The sequence below is a fragment of the Neophocaena asiaeorientalis genome, unplaced genomic scaffold (genome assembly GCF_003031525.2).
Source record: "Neophocaena asiaeorientalis asiaeorientalis breed wild unplaced genomic scaffold, Neophocaena_asiaeorientalis_V1.1 scaffold37, whole genome shotgun sequence".
Taxonomy (NCBI): domain Eukaryota; kingdom Metazoa; phylum Chordata; class Mammalia; order Artiodactyla; family Phocoenidae; genus Neophocaena; species Neophocaena asiaeorientalis.
The window spans coordinates 1,507,067-1,527,181 of record NW_020174269.1 but is presented as its reverse complement, the minus strand read 5'-3'; the positions used below and the strand labels follow the sequence as shown (position 1 = coordinate 1,527,181).

General features: G+C 37.6%; 1 protein-coding gene across 2 annotated transcripts; it reads left to right on the top strand.

Annotated features, from left to right (window-relative positions):
- Positions 1–831: 831 nt before the first annotated feature.
- Positions 832–14,000, top strand: MTX3 (metaxin 3). Of its 2 annotated transcripts, XM_024755724.1 has the most exons (9): positions 832–914; positions 1,420–1,489; positions 1,859–1,935; positions 2,882–2,974; positions 3,493–3,675; positions 3,823–3,899; positions 4,417–4,574; positions 5,850–5,938; positions 8,735–14,000. In XM_024755724.1, exons 1-9 carry the CDS (start codon positions 834–836, stop codon positions 8,843–8,845), a joined length of 939 nt encoding a protein of 312 aa, XP_024611492.1. In that variant the 5' UTR covers positions 832–833; the 3' UTR covers positions 8,846–14,000. The 2 variants fall into 2 exon arrangements, with proteins under 2 accessions (XP_024611492.1, XP_024611493.1); XM_024755725.1 differs by lacking the exon at positions 5,850–5,938 and having other exon boundaries at positions 8,735–8,828.
- The last annotated feature ends 6,115 nt before the right edge of the window (positions 14,001–20,115 follow it).

Below are 20,115 nucleotides of genomic sequence, written 5' to 3'. Positions count from 1 at the left end.
TGTTCAAAAATTATTAAGAATTTCAAGACAATGACACCAGAACAAGTGTGAGCTCTTCTAAGTATAGGGCCCTGTGTGACTGCAGAGGTCTCACATCTATGAAGCCAGCCCTGTTCTGTCTTCAAAGAACTTCTGGTACAATGAAAGGCAAAAGGTTTGTATCAGATAGAAGCTACAATTCAAGTATGTACAAGATGCTACAGGAACCCAGAAGTTCCTAACTTTGGAAAATTGTCCCAGGGAGGTGACAGTTAAGCTCATTTCTGAGGGAGCAGTGCCAGGGAAGAACAATATTCCAGACTGAAGAACGGCAGAATTCACTTGACAAACTTCAGGAAACTTGTTACTTTTAGGAAGAGTGTAATGAGCAAATATGAAGGTGACTAATTGAGATTGAGAGTGGCAAGAAGCAGAAGCCAAATATATGGGGAAAAGGGGTCAAACAATTACAGAGTGCCTACTATATGCCAAGTTCTTTACCTCTATGTCATAATTTTAAACACAACAATCTTGTGAATAAACTTGTCATGCCTGGTTTACAAATGGGTTATTTAGGCCCAGGGTAGTAATAGTCAAAGTGCTTGGTACACATGGCAGCCAATAAGTACTTGAGGAATTACTGGCGGGTTGTTTGACATTGCCCAGGACTCTTAAACCCCAGGCCAAACTGATGCTAAGCGTGTTGTTAACCCCTTCAGCGGCCCTTCCCGCCTTGCACCTCTCCCAGTCCCCAAAGTACCCTTCCTTCCCTCGCGCCCCGCCCCCGCGTTTCCACGTGCCGGAAAGTAGGCAGCAAAAGTACTTCCGGGATAGCAAAGGTCGGCCCCGGCAAGATGGCGGCGCCCTTGGAGCTCAGGTGCTGGGGAGGCGGCTGGGGGCTCCCGTCGGTGCACAGCGAGTCCCTGGTGGTGATGGTGAGGCCGCCTCGCGGGCCAGGGAGCGGGAAAGAAGGGGCGGGGCCAGAGACGCGAGGCTGGCTGGTCCGGGTCCCGGCGGCTGGGGTTGGTTCCCGCCGCGCTCGGGCCCGGCCGGCCGGGGCGCTGCTCGCTGCACCGCCCGGGGCTCCCTCCCGTCCAACGAGTTACAGCCTAGCCTGTGGCCCCGCCGAATCCTGGAGGAGAAGTCATGGCTTCTCCGCTTGGCTCCGAGTTTTCTCAGCCTTGCAAAGCCGTCTGTGCAGTGGAATGAAAGCCCAAAGCAGTAGGCGCGCGCTCCCCGCTCTGCATCCCTCAAACGTTTGGGGGGAAAAAAGTCCTCGAAATCTTGGTAGCGCGCAACCCCGGCTAGAAGTAGCGGGAGGGACGCAGCCCCCGAGTCAGGCGTTTCTGCCTTCTGGGGACCCGGCTTTGAAGTAAAGCTGCTCTGCAGATTTGCATTACGTATTCAGTCTAAAATGTTTTATTGCAAACTCTCTTTCAGGCTTACGCCAAGTTTTCTGGTGCACCCCTGAAAGTCAATGTCATAGATAACACCTGGAGAGGTTCAAGAGGTACAGTGTAAACTTTTAAACACCCATTTCTGCCCTCTGTAAGCACCCTCCCCCCTCTTATTTAAAGCTAGGGGGCTTGTAGCCATGGAGTACCTTGGGGTTTTAGTTCTTACCACGACCTTAGCTGTGTGTTGCTTATGTTTTGATCATTCTGAGTAATACTTCAAAGGAGAAGCCAAATCAGTGGAAATTATGAGAAATGAAAATGCTCTCCAAAACTTTTTGTGTGTGTGTGAAATTGCAAAAACCTAAGATGAGTTACTCATTTTTTTCTTCTCCAAATGTGACTGGCATAGTTTTTAGGGTATTGGAGTCTCTTCAGAGGATATCGAGTCTCTTCCTTACATGTAAACTGTGTTGTGATTACAGGAGATGTACCAGTTTTGACAACTGAAGACAGTATTGTTTCTCAGCCGGCAAAAATACTAAACTTTTTAAGAAAACAGGTGGGTTCCTTCTGGAGAAATAGATTCTTGATCCCTGCATGTTGCTTCCAAAGAAAGTGCATTAAAAATTTTTTTTTTAGAATTCTATTTTGGAGATACATAGGGCTTGAAATAAGAATAGATTTGAGAGTCACTGCTCTAAATCATGAGTTGTACTGTGATTCAAAAGGCATATAGTGAGTTATAGTCAGTTTATATTTTCATGCACTTTGCTTGGTTTTTATCGAAGCTTAGGTGTAAGTAGATTCAATTTAACCATTTTCACTATTATACTTATTGATACGATTGTAAATTTAGTTCCATAATTGCTACACATTTTGTGCTTGGTGTGAGGTCTGAGTTCCCATCAACTAGCAACTATTTATTTTTTAAAAGCACTTAAACTAATAGTTGCAGTTAAATGTTTCATGAAATAATGTATCCAAAATATCTGAACATGCCAAGATTTATATATCTAAAATGTTTAAACTGTAACAGTTTACATAAATGTAAAAGTTATCATTGATTTTGCCAATAGTTTAAAAAAAGAAGTCCTATATCAACAAAATTTAGAACTTTTCTCAATTGGAAGGTTTTCTCTTTTCAAGGGGAAAATGCTACTAATTAGAACTTTTTCTTTATTGTTAATAAGAATAATAATAGCCTCTATTAAGTTTGTACTACATGTCATGCACTAAACTAAACTAGGTCATTAACAATCATTGAAATAATAGTTAATAATAAATAAACACCTAAAACTAACATTTATTGACCTTAACGTGTGCATGATGCTGTGCTGAGAACTTTATTTGCATTAAGCAGCATCTGTCACTGAATTTGTATTTCTCTTTTCCCCTTTTAATATGTTTGCCATTTTTGAGGAAGAATAGGAGTCCTAATTTATTTAGTTTCACTGTTTTGGGATGTTCTTGACTTATGAGGTTTTTGGTTTTTTATTTTTTAATAGAAATATAATGCCGATTATGAACTGTCAGCAAAACAAGGGGCAGATACACTAGCTTACATTGCTCTCCTCGAAGAGAAGCTTCTTCCTGCAGTGGTGAGCATTGGTGAATATTACAGTATCTTAGTGACTTACTGAAAATGTACTTAGTCGATTTAGAAGAAAAATAATGGAAAAGGCTTAAGAGAAGAAATTTCATTTATGTATCAGTCTTGATTCTTTCATGTAACTGCAGAACTGGGTTGATTCTGTTAGACGTTCAACTAGTGTATGAAACAACAAAGTGAAAGATAATATCATTTTGGAAATAAAGATTCTCTGTGAAAGATTGGAGTTTGTCCATGTATAGAGTTGGGCCAACTGTAATTCATTCATTCAACAAATATTCATTGAGCACCTACTATGTTCCAGGCCTTATTCTGGGTGCTTGGGTTAGAGCAATCAACAAAACTCACACATTTAAAAACATTGATTTATCCTTGAGTCATCCTAACTGGAAAATTTGTATGGAGTCAACTTCATTCAGAGATATTTATGAAAAACGTTCACATTGATTGAGGATCTTCCTTTTAGTAAAAGAATATCTTCGTAGTGTTTTTTCCCTCCTTTTGCAGCTTCACACATTCTGGGTTGAGAGTGACAATTACTTTACTGTGACAAAGCCATGGTTTGCTTCACGAATGCCTTTTCCCTTGAGTTTGATCCTGCCTGGAAGGATGTCTAAGGGAGCACTGAATAGGATTCTCCTGACCAGGGGAGAGCCTCCCCTCTACCACCTCCGAGATGTAGAAGCTCAGGTATGATTGGAATTACCTTCAGAGCAAGAGCCCTCCAGAGGAGGGACAAGAGAAGGAGCAGGGATGAACTTATCTATAGATGCCAGTCTGAAAAGGAGTTCTCAAAGTATTTTTCCTACCTTTGAGATGTAATTTCATCCTTATTAGATATACAGAGATGCCAAGGAGTGCCTAAATCTTCTGTCAAACAGACTGGGAACATCTCAGTTTTTCTTTGGAGATACGTGAGTGCATTCCCTTGCAAACCATTTTGATGTTTTGTTTGCATGTATTCAGTGAGCAGTTATTTAAAGCAAGTTCCCTTGCCTGGTCCTCCCACCCCATCCCCAATGAGTTTTTCACTTAAAAAAATATTTAATGGATTTTTACTATAGGAAACTTTTTCTGTTGCGGTAATCTTACATTGACTTAATATGCTACATATGTGAATTTGAAACTTATAAGACTATTCCCACCATGCCTCCAGTCTCTATATAACACTTATGAGTAAAAATGAATCTTTAATTTACAACTTAATTTTCTTCTAAATAAAATGGGTAGAGTATTTTTTAAAAGCTACAACTGAGTAAAACCCTAGCTGCATCATTTCTATAAGCCAGAATGGGTAGTAAACCTTTTAAAAGACCGTATTGTATACTTCAGAATTGACAAATGTATTTGAGAAAAAGTGTTTTTTTTTTTAACGTAATCCCAAATTAATATTTTCTATGTGCTTTTAAAAAATCCTTAATTTATTTTTAGGCCTTCTACTTTGGATGCCTATGTGTTTGGTTTTCTCGCACCTCTTTATAAAGTACGCTTTCCTAAAGTTCAGTTACAAGAACATTTGAAACAGCTCTCCAACCTGTGTCGCTTTTGTGATGACATCCTAAACAGTTATTTTAGGCTTAGTCTTGGAGGTAAGCTGGTTCCTCTTCAGCTAATCTTTGTTTGCATAGAATACTTGCATATTCTCCTAAGGATGTATAAGCCAAATTCATTACTTATTAAAGAAGTTTGTATATTGTCTTTAAATGCTGGTTTATAGAACTTCAGAAAGTTGCATTTTTCCAACTTATTTTTACTCCCATGTGTTAGTTCTTCTTTAAATAGAGAAATATATATTTGCCGTTTGTCTGTTCTGGATTTTATACAGTTCTTGCTTCTTGTTCTTTAAATATTGCTCCTTTGAAGTGGGTCATTTTCTTCTAAAATTAACCACAGGTATTTATTGTGTCCCTGCCGAAAGATAGTATTTATCCTAATGCAAATGGGCAGTTACTTTAAATGTTGCTTCTAGCATTTTCCTGTGTGAACAGAAATGAGCAGCAGATTGATTTTGGTGAGGTACACTCCCATGATTCCACTACTTCAAAACTGATTACATCAGACTGGAGGTATAGTAAACAGAGGGCACCTGTCACTTAGGCTCTGATTCTTCGAGAGTGTTGGGCCTTGTGCTTAAGTGATTGGGACACAAAATTTGTATGGGGAGAGTTGGCCAGAATTGTCCTTTTAAGGAATAGAAGTCATAAGGATCGTTGGTTTAGGGACAGTTTACTTTTTATAGTGGGTTATGTGTTTTGTATGTAATACACTTGTATATAACAAGGGAGGGGTTGGTTAGTTTGGGGGTCATGAAACTGAATAACTTTCAACCTTGTTACTTGGGAGCAGTGGTTAGCAAACCTGACTACAGAACAAATACAAAATCTTGGGTCCTATACCAGATTCACTGAATTAGAATCCCTTAGGGATGGATCCCAGGAATCTGTATTTTTTAAAGTTCCTCCAAGTACTTCGGATGCTTTATGGGTAACTGTTTGGGCCTTAGAAAGCTGTTCAAATAGTTGTAACTAAAGACCTATGTGAAATGGGGGGGAAGGTACAAGTCATATTTGAGAAGGAAATGAGGACTGTTGTGCTCTAATGACCTTGGCTATCTGCATAATGCTTGGCTAACAGGGTCTCCTTAAGGACAAATGTAGTCCTTTAGCTTAGGGTTTGGTTTTGGAGCATTACTCTCCCTCTTAAGTTTGCCTTTGAACCCAGAATGGTTTTTCACTTTGCCTTTTTTGGAGGGTGTGGTGGGCAATGGGGCACTTAGGGTTGGATAGACTCAATATTCTTTGAATCTAAACAGCCTGTAAGGCTTTCAGAATTTCTTCTTTCTGATTTCTGTCCTGGCTTCTTAGGCATCTCTCCTGCTGGACAAGAAACGGTAGATGCAAATCTGCAGAAACTCACACAACTTGTAAATAAGGAATCCAACTTGATTGAAAAGGTCAAGTTTACTTCAATTGTTATTTTATAGTAGTTTAGTATTTTCCTTTCTGCAATTAATATTGTTTTGGGTTATGCATTAACTTTACCTTTTCAGTTTTTCTTTTTTTTTAAGTTTATTTTTTCAGAAAGCTGTTTAAACATACATTTACTAAAGCTGTACAAAATACAGTGTTTTGAAGCCAGTAATGGCCTGATTGCTATGGGGAAAGATCTGATAATGGTATTGGATTTACTTTTACCACCCAATTAGTAGTACTTTTCAAGTTAGGAGACCCAAAAGCCTGGCTTCAAAAAAAGAGAGAGACAAACAAGAAAACACTCCTTGCTTGCTTGTCTGCTTCTTTCTGTCTCTGAGGGTTAACGTTTCTTGAGATTGTAAGCACCTGTGCTTATCCTGTCTTGCTAAAAGCACTATGGTGTTTTTTTCTTTCTTCCACGTAAATGGTTTTATTTTGTCTCCTTCCTATCCTCTGTTCTAAACGTTGTCTACAATTTTTGCCAGTGTGGATATTCTGCCACTTCGGGAGTATGCATTTGTTGAGAAAGATATTGAGGAATTGGGTAGGGGAGGGAGCCAACAATGGAAATTTCAAGGGTGATTCTAATTGGAAAAATACAAGGGAGTTATGCATTTTTTCCTCAAATGTTTGATAAACTTGCTTTTTTTCTTATGCAAATGCATAATGCTTTATTCTTTCACAAACTAATAGGTCATTGTGGCTTAATAACACTGGCTAGAGGATTTGGGGGATTGAGTAACAGGCACTGTGTTATATGAGCTTTATATGAGTTATCTCATTTAATCTTCACAGCAGCTCTGTGTGTGCAGGTACTTTGTCATTCCCATTTTACAGATGAGATACTGAAGCTTCGAGAGTAGCTTATAACATCACCTGCCCGAGGCCTTTCAGCTGGCAAGAGGTAGAGAGGGAATTTGAACCCTAGAAATTGGATTCCAGCATGGGCTTTGCAGTTAGTCAGTCATCTAACTCATGAATGAAAGTATGTATCCATTACTACTGTTGGTAATAGCCAGATTTATAGCTGCCACTCTCTGGAATGACCATTTTATTTCTTTTTATGGTATTGCATGTACCTCTTATTAAAGTTTGGGTAAGCTGAATGAAAGCCAAGTTTGTCTTAATTCATAGCCTAACCCAGCAAATCTCATGAGAGGGAATACACTGAGAGTTAAGTGTGGATAATGGAAAGATTACTCAGACTGTTTTAGATACTTTTCTGCTAGATGAAGGCTGTCCAGTATAGCTTCCATTTCTATCTGTGGCAAATTCATTAGACATGTGAAGGGAACCATGAAATACCTACATATGCAGAAAGTGAAGCCGGGAGGCCCTGTCACCACTTGATACAGTTCCATTTTGGCATCATCAATATATGAGAGTTTCCTGACCCTATATCAGCACCTCTCTCCACCCCACTTCCCATCTGCCCTTCAGTACAGTTCACTGTTTGCTACAAGACATTAGAACAACAAATTCTATTGGCTACCACCATTCACCATTTAGACAGGAAATCTAGAGCTTAAAAAAAAGAAAGAGTTATGTTTGAGGAACTTAGTTCTTGCAAGGAAAAAAAAGATCACAATTGATTCAGATAGTTCACTGGGAATACTTTTTCCCTCGGAAAATTAAGAGTTAATCTTTTATTCTTTTCCCTTTATTATGAACCCTATGTACCTCTGCTGAAACATTTCCCCTGTACTTTATAAAAGCATCTTGAGAAGATGAGAGTTTTGGGCTGCTTATATTCAGAACTCTAAAAAAGCCTACCTATCAAGTAGGTGATAAGATGCTATATTCTGTTGGTTTTGGGTCATTGATGGCAGCTGCTTTCAAGTCTTCTATGAAGCAGCTTAACACCAGGACCTTGCACTCTGATTTTGGGGTACCCTGGTTAAAGGTAGTTTTCTAAGTAGTTTTATAAGGTCTGACTCAGTTCTAAGTAACCCCTGTCCTAGTATTTCCTGGGATGCTAACGTACTCCTTAGGGTAAGTCTGAAACTCTTGGACATTTTCTAAATATGTTCTTGATTTGTTTCTCTGGAGCAGACTTAGAACTGATCCAGTGTTTGCAGTGCCTCTGGATTAGGTCTAAAGAATTTATCCTTCTTTCTGTATCTTTTCTTAGCTTCTCTTGGTCTAAATAGTCATAGCCTTAAAGAGGTGATCTTTCTGAGTAGAGTACAGGTCATTTTTATTGAGGCAATGAGATATAGTTGAAAGAACAATAGTGTTAGAATAAAAAGACCTGTGTTCACATTTCAGCTCTGATGCTAGCTTTGCAACCTAATGCGAATCTGGTAACCTTTCTGAGCTTCATTTTGCTTATCTGTAAAGTAGGGAATGATTGTGTCCGCCTTTTTTTTTGTTTTTCCTTTACAGTTGTGTTGGGAAGATCAAATGAGAACATACTTTGTAAACTGTGAAGAGTAATGTAACAGAAATACTGCTTTTACACTTAATATTAGAAGATCTCTTACACCAAGTTGTGCTGTGGTTGAGTTCAGTAGACTGTTCATTATGTGGAATTATTGTAACTTTGTGAAGTCATCAAGGATGAGCCATATTGCTTTCATACATATACTGAGTCAGCCAGTATTTAGGTATGATGTTTAGAATTCTTGAGAGATTATTTGCAAGAAAAAGGTTTCTCTAGCAGTCCTAGAAACATAAGGTTCGGTACTCTTCTAGACTATAGTTTGGATGGGGAGGCCACAGTCCATATAAGTGGTGCCATAGCCATAAGTCAGATGTACCTTTTGTACTTTCCACAGATGGATGACAATCTTCGCCAAAGCCCTCAACTTCCTCCTCGGAAACTGCCAACACTTAAATTGACTCCAGCAGAAGAAGAAAGTAATTCCTCACAACGGCTGTCACCCTGACAGTGTTCATGCTTTGTGTCCAAAGTCATATAATTGTTGCAGTAATCTCTTACACGAAGTGTGTGAAGGCAAAAAGAAAATTCATGAATAGGTATAAGGAAGACTCTAAAACAAAAGAAACTTTCTATGACAGCAATTCTTTTTTAGTTAGGAAGCTCGTGTTTTAGCTTGGCAATGCACTTTAAGTAACATCAAGGTAAATGCTAAATGAACTTGGGGAAAAAAGAAAACACGTTGTACTGTAAATAAAAAACCTGCCTTAACCTTGGCAGATTTTTGCCTTTGGTTCACATGTTGCTGGCCCAAAGCTACACTTCGGTTCTGAATGTGCACTGTTAGTTTATCCAAGTTAATTTATTAATTTAGTATCCTTATACCAGTCTAAATATCTAATATGTGGCTCTTTAGCTGAAGCCTTTTTTTCTTCTGTTTAGAAATCTGATGCCTATTTTAGATGTTAGGGAAAATATATTATTCTAATATTCTATTTACTTCAATAGAAAAGCCTGTATTTAACTTTAAAAAGCAATGAGGAATGTGTTTTTTAATTATGCTCTCATAAGTCTAATCTTTGGGGGAGTTACTACCATACATATAAATATTAAAGATGGTTATATATAATATTTGTCTGACTGTATGCACTTCAATATAAAAGTATTTGCTCATGTGTTCAATACAGGTTAGCAAGGGCTGTTTTAATTTATTGGAGCTTTAGACCTGTGTATTCGTAGTACATCTTTAACTCTAGTCATCTCTTTCTTGGGTTGATTTCGGGAGAGCTGAATGTGTTAGCATCGTTATTATGCCAGGCTGTAAAGTCTAACTGACACTTGCCCGGTTGTTAGACACTACTCAGGAGGCGCTTACTGCCAGAGAACTAGAAGTACCTACCGTGCACCTGGTCCAGGTTCACCATGCTTGGCTCAGACCAGTGTTCTTCCTAAGAAACATATCATGCAGTCAAAACCTTTATGACAACTAATTATTTTCCATAGAGTTAACTGCAGTTGAAGGATTCAATGGAGTAATCGGAAATAGCAGATTTTAAAGAACATTTTCTATTTATTGGTTGCTGAACTGTTCAAAGATTTCCTGTGCGGGTACTTTTACTTACAATAGAATCTTGCTTATTTTAGTGGCTGAGGTGCTTCTGCTGTCCTAAAACTACTTCTGGGGTTTTTAAAATATAGGACCATGTTTTTGATTAGTGTCTTAAAAGATTACTATGGTGCTCAGCAAATCTTGTCACATCCTGCAGAAACCCCCAGGTTAGGAAAACAGTTTTGGACTCAAGAGACTTGTCTAATTTGAGCTGAGTGGAACTCAGCTGTGTTTGACCTGCATCCTCTCAATTTGTTCTGTATTTAGGTAGCTATTTATACAGAAGTCTTTATGTCATTGTAAATATTTTTTCTTGAAAGTTTTAATGAGAAACAGGGTAGTCTTCAAAGTCTTGTTCATGTTTGGATGCATTGAGAGAAAGAAACTAATGAGTTTCACATTACTTCTGCAACAGGTGGGGGAGAGAGAGAGAGAGAGTGTGTGTGTGTGTGTGTGTGTGTGTGTGTGTGTTATGCGTTAGTCTTCTGTTAGAGTCCAGCAATCGGAAATCTGTTTGAATATTCTGTGTTGGAAATCATGACCATAGGACTTCACTGTCCTCTAGGATTGGTGTTTATTGGAGATGGGTGGTTAGCACATTAATCACCTGCTTATGCTTTGGTCAGGGGTAGTCATTTTCGATTATGATTTCTACTAACACTTTCAAAAAGTATCTGAAGTGACTTACAATTGTCAAATATGTAAAACAGGAAAATTAAAATGAGTTTTTGGCAAAATAAAAAATTTGTAGGAGAAAGAACTATATTAACCCTAACAGATTCTAAAATTGAATGGTAAATTTAACTCCAGGTTTCTCCATGGGCAAAGTCAAAGGATAATACTGGGTTATGTAAAGTTTTCTGTCAATAAGGTTACTACTGTCCATGAGTAAGCAAAATGTGTTTACATTTTTATAAGAATGTGTAATATCGTATTCTTACGACACAAAGATGCAGCCAGTAAGCATACTGTAATGTTTGGTGTGTTGAAAGTTTAATAAAAAAATATCATTCTAGAATAACAAGTATCCTTTTTCAGTAGAAAGACGACTGTAAATATGATTTATTTCCTTTTGGTCATTCCTGCTTTGAACTCCCTTTAGCTGTATGCTATATAGGCCATGATGCTTCCAGACTATCTTTCCTAAGATGCAAAATATGATTTAGATAAGTGAGAATTTATATGCTGGGTTACTTAGTTGAGGTTTTTGGTATAAGCTAATGAGATGCTAGGAAGCTATCACTGAACACAAACCACTCCAGGGATCAGCCACACATACAGGAAGCTCTTGGAAAGGAATAACTGGGCAGAGAGCTTTTGAGCAACCTGTCAGGATATGCTTCGGATAAAGTTTGAGTTCGCTGAGATAAATGGTCCACAGTCTTAAAATACTGTGAGCCACTTTGTTTTGGAAGTGATGGTGGAGGATAATATGAGAAAAGGGACTATGTTTGTGTTTATGTTTCTTGGTAGTATAGGATGAGAAAATTGGTCAGATAATTCCCATAAGATAAAGATCTTTCATCAGCAAACTGTCATCAGTTATCCATAAGACTGGCCATTTCCCTAAGACCAAAGAAACTGTAAAAGACCTTTAAGGACAGTCATTCCTACACAATGTTTTTCCCCCTAAAAGGTTGGCACTGACAAACGAATTAAATTTCAACCTAGACATGTTTGTTTTATTTTTTGAGTGCTAGAGGATTAGAGATTTTATGTTAAATCTGAAGCATTTTGATTTCCATTTGTAATTTCTGTTCATTTAATGTGGCTAGATATATTAACTTAAAGGAATGGGGAAGCTTATTTCAATCAGAGCTAAGTTACAATTTTCAGAAGTCTGCAAAAATGGAAGAAAACTAGACATCAAAAGAGGCAGAAATTGGTAACAGTATCTCAGAAAACCAATTTTTAAAGGTAGTATCATGTGATAAAAGTGGTATTTGATGTCAGTAGTATGTTTTCTTAGAGCCTCTTCCAGGAATAGACATTTACCATGTTATTAGATTTTTCTTAAACTGTTTACTTTTTCATAAACTGTCAAAAATTGTATCCCTCTGAAACCAAAATATAAATGCTTAAATGTAAAGACAGGAAGCTGAGGGATGGTTACATAGGATCTCTCTGTACTATTTTTGCAACTTCTTTTTGTGAGTCTATAATTATTTCAAAATAAAAGGGTTTTAAAAATAAATTCAATAAGTTTATCATTATCTAGATAAACTATGATTTAAAATTTAATGCTTTAAACATAGTATTCAGTTCCAGATTAATAAATGTATAATATAAATTAATTTATTTCATTCTTGAGTTTAAAGGAAAAAAACAACTCAGGTTTATAACAAATGATAATCTAAAGATCTGTTTTGCCTTATCAGCAAAGAAAAAACAAGAACCCCTAAAACCAAGAACCCCTTTTCCCTAGGAGATTAAAAATTCTACAGTTTTATGTTTGTAATTGTATCTTTTTTCCCTATGGTATGGTATCCTTTTATGAGGATAAAATATTTTGGAAAAAAACTCCTCCATGTCTCTGTGTGGTGATCCTTCTTTGTTTTGCAAGTGTTCTCTACACTAGGATCATGCTTTGATGAACAAAATGCAGTGTGTCTGTGTGCTTTTTGTTTTTTAAGTTCACAGGGATTTAGTGATTGGCTTTGTCTTGGTTTAATTATTTATATAATTGAAATCCTGAGCAGAGCCACAAATTATATTTGGGTTGTAATGACGGTCTTTTGTATATGTTGTTGGCATTTAGAATTATCTTTTGCCTTTTTTCTTGTTCAGCTCTGTGGAACTTACATTTACTTTTCAATATTTTCATATTTCCTAAGAAATGACTAGATTTTTAAGAAATTCGTTGTTAATTACATGAACCAAAGGTCAGTAATCCTAGTCTCAAAGGTTTAACTGAAGTTTCATTAGATCTTCAAAATGTTGATTTTCATAGAGATGTAAAGATGGAGTGCTTTGCTTTTTTTTTTTTTTTAAGGGTTTTTAAAATTATTTAGCCCCAAACTCTTGTTGGGATATAATGTTTGCTAGAAGCCCAGGTTACCTCCCCTAGACTTAAAATTATTGTGATTGAGGTGGAGAGGTATCCTCGGAATCAAAAAGCATACAAAAATCATTTGTTCCAGATGAGGAGGCCAATGATTACTGATGAGAATGAACATTCTTGAACAATGATAGAAGATAGCTTTGAGTTGGATGTTTGTAAACAGAGAGTGGAATGTTATGATAAAAGACTATTCAGAGCAAAACAAAGTAGTTCCTTTAAAAAAATGCAGGAAAATAAGTCTTTATATCCTCATTATTATTAATTTGAAATTATATTGTAAGATAGTTTTAAACTGTAATTCAGTTCTTTGGAGAAGCATTTCAAGATATATTTTGGCAGAATATATTGTTATTATATGAATAGTGGGTTCTTTGGCTAAATAGGGAAATGCTGGGTTAGACAAAGTTAAGTTACTGTAGGCTTCTCAGCACCTTACATACGCTGTTGGTGGTTTCAGACTCCAAGAAGGGCCTGTATTTTATACACTATTTTCCTAATTTATTTTTATGTGGATTTTTTTTTTTTTAGGAGGTGTCATGTGGGATTTGTGTTCTGAGAAATACACTTAGGGAAATGCTGCCCTAAGAGTGCTTCTGCTTGTTTGTACTCATTGCAGAGGTTTCCAGTTGTCGGCTGCCCTTCTAGTGAGTGGTGATAAAATGGAAGCGACAGGTTAGGGCTCCCTAGGACCATGGAGTTGACTGAGGATTGGCTGTGGGTTTAGATAGGTTGGTTATTTAGGCACATGTGACGCCCTTGGTCAGTCCAGCTGCTTCCCTAGAATCCCAGTTGGCTTGGAACAGCTGTACAGGAGTGTGAACTGGTGGTTTCAGAGAACTAACCACTTGTTAGGCATCTATGAGACAGAGGGAACCAACTTGGAATTCCATTCCAAACTGTTTTTGGCTGTGCTTTAAAAGTACCAGAAAGGGGGCTTCCCTGGTGGTGCAGTGGTTGAGAGCCCGCCTGCCGATGCAGGGGGCACGGGTTCGTGCCCCGGTCCGGGAAGATCCCTCAAAAAAAAAAAAAAAAAAAAAAAAAAAAGTACCAGAAAGGCAGTGAGTATTTATAGCATTAAAGTCACATACAAGCTAGTTATTATATATCTATATATATATAATATACATATATATATATATGCACATGCATACACACATAGTGTCTTAGAAAGTGTACAGTTGCTTCCGTGACAAAAGCAAAGAAAGTTTAATTTTTTCAACTTCTATTACTGAAGACATGGTCTAAAAAAGGATTGTATGTTTGTGTATGCATTTTCTAGGATGAGGGTTTACAGTTTTTATTAAATTCTCAGCAAGTTTCTGTATTCCCCCCAAGTTTAAGCCTCACTAGACCTTCTAATTTCAGAGGATTAAGTATATCTGATTTCATTTCAAAGTATAAAACCAGTTCACTCATCAGGCATAAGGATGCTCTTTGTTTTCTGTAGTGTATATGGTTGCATATTTGGAACTGCATGCTTTGGATGTGTATTTGTTGGAAAGCTTGCCTTTGGGTTTGAGTTGTGGTGTGGTGAACATCTGGCCATGTGCAAAGCAGTTGGATCTTTGTTCTGATTCTTTAGATCTTCTCATGCAAATTCAGAGAAATGCCTTCTAATCATTGAGTTTACATGTCCCGGATCCCTGGATGTCTAGAAACAATGGCTTGCCAGAGTTTGCGTCAGTCCTGAGGGAGTCACGCACTATAGAGGAGGCTGTGTTCACTATTTGTTCTTTGACCTGTTGGCTGCCTCTCTTGCAGTGCTGGCGTCTTATTTCTTGGAGAAGGACGGGTGTACTCAAGCTTTTATGTTAACTGCATAAAGATGAGCTTTATTCTTCTTCTGACTTGATGTTTTATTTTGTAAAATAGGAAATAATGTCTTTCCATTTTTCTGTTCATCCCAAAGTGGAAATTTGAGGTGTTTGTAATATAACTTTAGCTTTCTGGAAGACTGATAGCAAAGAAGACAAGTAAGAAATTTATGTATACTCATATTGGTTTTGTTCCACCAAGCTTATCTTCAAATGGTATACATTTGAAACATCTGTTCTAGTGTATAAACACTGTAGTTTTGTTATGAAGTAAAGAATCTTAAAATAAGCATTGTTGGTCATAATTTCAATATTCTAGCCTTGCCTTGTGTGAATATATTTTACTCAGAGACTGTGTATAAATACCCAGAAGTGGTGATGATGATCAATGTTGTAAAGAATTTATTCTGATAAATGAGAAACTGGATATAATGTCAAAATAGCTATTTTCACAATAAAATCTCAAGTTGCTCGAATGTTTATTAATTCCTGGTTTAATGTTACTTATTCCTTCAGGTGAATATTTCATTGGGAAGAATTTTGGGGTCACTCAAAATAGTTTTGTGCTGGGACTGAGCTAGATAGAGGGTTGTTCTTTTTAAAATGTCCATTCTTTCTGTGATGCATTGAGATCACTTGTACTCTTTCCAGCCTGTGCTAAAGGAGGTTAGAGGCCTGCTCCCTAGGCCATTGTGTGTGTGTAACATCAGACAGCTCACACAACTTTTCAGGACTCTAGTTAGCTTATCTCTTTGGCTTTATAAGTTTCTTAAAATTTTTTTTTGGTCACACAACTTTTCAGGACTCTAGTTAGCTTATCCCTTTGGCTTTATAAGTTTCTTTAAAATTTTCTTTTTTTTCTCACCTAGAAAGTCCAGTGATGTTCCGTGTAATTGGATGGAAGGCAGACACTGAGAAAAATAATGCAACTTTAGTTAGTGGGGAAGATATTCATATTTTTTGCTTTTTTTTTTTTTTTTAATTGGGTAGCATATATGGGTATGGAGAACCCTGTTAGGGCTGTTAGTCTAGTACGGGCAGGTTCCCTGAGGGGATGAGTATTTGTTAGTAGAGTTTATTTTTTTAATTGAGGTATAATTTATGTATAGTAAAATGCATCAACCTTCCAAGTACAGCTGTTCAGGTATGTATTTCTCTCACATGAGAAGCCAGCTACATCTTTGTTGATACTTCTATCGCCAAAGAATACAAATCTTAATTGCGTATGAACTTTGGGTTTCAGATGAAATGCCCTCGGGTGGATTGAGGTGGTAATGATCACTTACTTCTTGCAAGAGAGCAGGAAAGAAGAGTTGGTGGTGGTGGGATAATAGAATTCTTTTGGGGAAAGACAACTGTTGGATTGGCCAAAAAGTTCATTCGGGTTTTTCCGTATGATGGTATTTGAAGTCACAAAGCTGAGAACCTTTCAACAAACACCTTCAGAATTTTTCGTTCTTAATTGCTCAGCTTAGAGGCTTGACTTTGGTCTGGGACTATTTGGGGTGCTCAAAAGCTCCTGAATATTTAGTATGATGTCCTTTGGTGAACAGTAGGCTGCAACGTAAGTGGTGCTCTGTTTTTCTTTTGCCATTAATAGCAGCCATTGTTAGGAAAACTTTTAAGTTTTCCGTATGGGGATCTTGTCCTAAGTGAATCTCCATAGGAGAAAGATTGAAATAAAGGGGAAACCACTAAGATCACTGAGGACTGCGCATATGTTTGAGACAGGTATATATGAGAACAAGAAGGAAATGGTGGTGGAGAATGTAAGGATTTGTCTTACTCCATCTTGTAATTAAGTTCCTAGTTGTGAAGCAAAGGAGATACACATCCCTTCTTGATCTGACAAGAAGTTCAGGAGAAACGATGAGAAAACATGGCACATTTCTCCAGGTACATTAGTCAGCCTCCTGGAATGCTTTAGACGTCTATGATTACGAAATGAAGACAGCTGTGCATCGTCAAAGACGTTGCTAATTTCTAACACAGCCAACTTGCTCCAAAAGTTGTACTTTTCCAAGTAAGGGAGGGGCTATTATATTTATCCTGCTTTTTGAGTAAGCGAGTGAAAATAGGGAAATCTTGACATTTATAAATAAAATTAGGGATTGTTTTTTTTTGTTTGTTTGTTTTTTTTTTTGCGATACGCGGGCCTCTCACTGCTGTGGCCTCTCCCGTTGCGGAGCAACAGGCTCCGGAGGCGCAGGCTCAGCGGCCATGGCTCACGGGCACAGCCGCTCCGCGGCATGTGGGATCCTCCCGGACCGGGGCACGAACCCGTGTACCCTGCATCGGCAGGCGGACTCTCAACCACTGCACCACCAGGGAAGCCCAGGGATTGGTTTTTCAGATCCGAGTTTCAGGCAGGTGGTCGTCTCAAGAATTCACATTTTGAAAAAGTTAAGAAATCTTTTGGTGTAGAAGGAAGCATGACGCTTTCCAAATATCACAGTTAAGACCAAACAGATTTCAGTTTTATTTTAAATGCAAGAAGCAAACTGACTTATTTGAAGACTGTCAGATTGTGCCTATTCTGATATGTGTTGTCCCAGTTCTGTCTATGAGGGGGGAATTGTCATTTTCATCTAATGAGCATGGTTTACGTTTTGTATTACATATAATATGCAGTTCACAGAGTGACTACTGCTAAAATGGTTTAGAAAAAGGTGGGAAGGGATATAGTAGATGTAGAAATTAAAAGGAAAAAGAACCAAAGAGAAAGGAACTCTAAATATGATGTAATTGGGGCTGTGGCGAGGAAGAGGAATGGAATGTAGAAAGACAGTGGATTTTAGAGTTAGAAAGCCTGGCTTAACACAGCACACCAAACTGGTGATTTTAAGCAAGTCACTTGATTCTTAGTCTGCATTACTATTCATTGCAATGCAATGGAATAATTGAATCTGGATGTATGAACATTTTTATGTGTTTTTTTAAAAAAAATTATTAAAATTTAGACACTACCAATAGGAAGAGCCCCATCCCACCCCTTATGAATAACCTCTGTTAACTTATTCGTATCTAGTCTTTCAGTCTTCTGTTTTCTACACACACACACACACACACACACACACACACAGAATTCTGTATATATTGTAATTCTATATAGTATGTACTATTCTGTAATATGCTTTTTCACTTAGTGTTCAGAAAATCTTGTAGGTCACTACATATTCTACATGATTTTTAAAGGCTGTGTGCAATTTCAGTGCATGATGTTACATTGTTTATTTCATTCCTTTGCAATGGACATTAGGGTAAATTCCTCTTGTAATGGTCTTTGTTATATGTTATTAAGTTGTTTCTCAGGAAGATGCACCACTTTATATTCTCCAATGCCCTGTGTAGGAGAGCCTGTTTTACTGCAACCCCATGAACTTTGAGTTCTTTATCTCGTCACTAATCTAAAAGGTAAAAAATAGTTTATTTATTTATTTAATATGTATTTCTTTGATAACTAGTAAGGGTGAATATTTTCCCCATATGTCTACAGTCCATTTGTGTTTCTTCTGTAAGTTGTCTGTTCATATTCTGCATAAAAGGAAAATTACTTAACTTCTCTGAAACCCTGTCTTCTCTGCTGTAAGACGGGGTTTCCATGTGGTCTAAATGGAATAACACATTGCAGATCCAGAATATGGCAGGCATGCAACAGTATTGTTTTCCTTCTTGTTATTTCCTGAATTAAGAGCTCCCAGAGGATGGAGACTCTTTATTTATCCCAGCACCTAGTACAGTGCTTGGAACAGAGAAGAAGCTCAAAAAGTTTTTGAGGAAGGAGGAATAGCTGGGATTCGAAAATATTTTGAGTATATCAGGAAAAGGAGTGAGAAAAGTTGAAGCCGAGATCCAATGAATAAGCAGTGAGAAAACTGGTGGGTTCCTTATAAGCTTATTATTCAAATGGAAGAATTTAAGTTTTATTCTCAAAGCTCCACAAGAAACAATTTCTTACAAAGTGGCTAAAGGATGTTAAATATTTGTATTCAAGGCCATAAGTAGCCTTGAGAAGTTGAGTTATTATTTTGTAAGCTAATGAGTACATATTTTAAGTACACTAAGAAAGGTGACTAATTAAAGGAATTAATAATTAAAATTTCTGAAAAGTGAATAATTAAAAAAATGATTAATTCTAATTTCCATATATTAGATTTGCCTAGACTAGGAGTAAACATGCAATAATAATATAATCATATTTTAAAATGGTAATAAGTTAAAGTAACCCAGAGTTGTGGTGCCTCGAAAGGAAGGAAGAGAATTGGTGTCAGGTCTTGTTTTACCCAACATGCCCTGGGATCATGGGGGAGAGAGTCAGTGATTCATTAATGAGAGTTGCAGATGGCTCTAAATTGAGAAGTATTGTAAACAGCAGGAATGACTGAGAAATGATACAAAAGGAGCCGGAAATGTTAGGAACATGGACAGGAAATCAAATGATTCAGCCTGGAGTAATGCAAGCCAGTCTGACATCTGGGGCCAAATAAGAAGAAATAGAGATATTCCATGAAAGAGACAAACATGAAAAACAGTCACATCTCGAAGGAGATTGTGGGTGTGGAGAGGGAGTAGAGGAAAACAAGAGAATTAAGAAGCAGGGACTAATGATATGTGCCCAGTACTATGATTTGGTACTTTCTGTGTTGATTTCTTTTTGACTGAGGTTAAAGCAATTTAGTGCTATGTAAGAAATAGAGTTTTTGAGGATTAACTCAGTACCTAGTGAAACAAAAGCTCAGCCTGTCTTTTAGTTGATCCTAATGATTGTTAGAGTGTTATCAGTATAGAGAGCATTGTGGAAGTGGCTGGAATCTTCAGAAAAGCTCTAGTAGGATAGATCACTTGCCATACTCCTACCTGGCATCTCTCATTCAGTGGGTGTTGCCAGGAACTCTTGGAGCAGCTCCCTCCAGGCTATCCTAGTTGCCAGCAGCATGAGGGGGCCCTACAAAACCTTTGGTGGGTTAGTACAGGGTCCAGTTTAAGCAAAAATAAGATGTGAGTTTCACAATGGCTGCTCCATGAGGCAGTCTGTTCCTTCCAGCATTTCTTAGTATCCCTTATCCTTCTCTCTTGCTATAAAAGTCTAGTGATCATTTGTATTTTCTCTAGATGTCAGTAAACTAAAGTCAGATTTATTGGCAATATTGGCCCACTTTAGGAATCTCCAACTCTTTTTTTTTTTTTTTTTAATAGAGCCACCACTTCTCATATTTTCAGTTACAAGGGCTTTAGGAATTGGGTCACAGTGAGGACCTCGTGGAGATGAAGAGGAAGAGGACCAAATTATTCTA

What these genes read in the sequence shown, in the direction of transcription:
- MTX3 (XM_024755724.1), top strand. Translation starts at nt 834, where the DNA reads ATGGCGGCGCCCTTGGAGCTCAGGTGCTGGGGAGGCGGCTGGGGGCTC. An exon ending in TAAACTTTTTAAGAAAACAG is followed by an intron (nt 1,936 to 2,881) that starts GTGGGTTCCTTC and finishes ATTTTTTAATAG; the next exon opens with AAATATAATGCCGATTATGA. An exon ending in TCCGAGATGTAGAAGCTCAG is followed by an intron (nt 3,676 to 3,822) that starts GTATGATTGGAA and finishes CATCCTTATTAG; the next exon opens with ATATACAGAGATGCCAAGGA.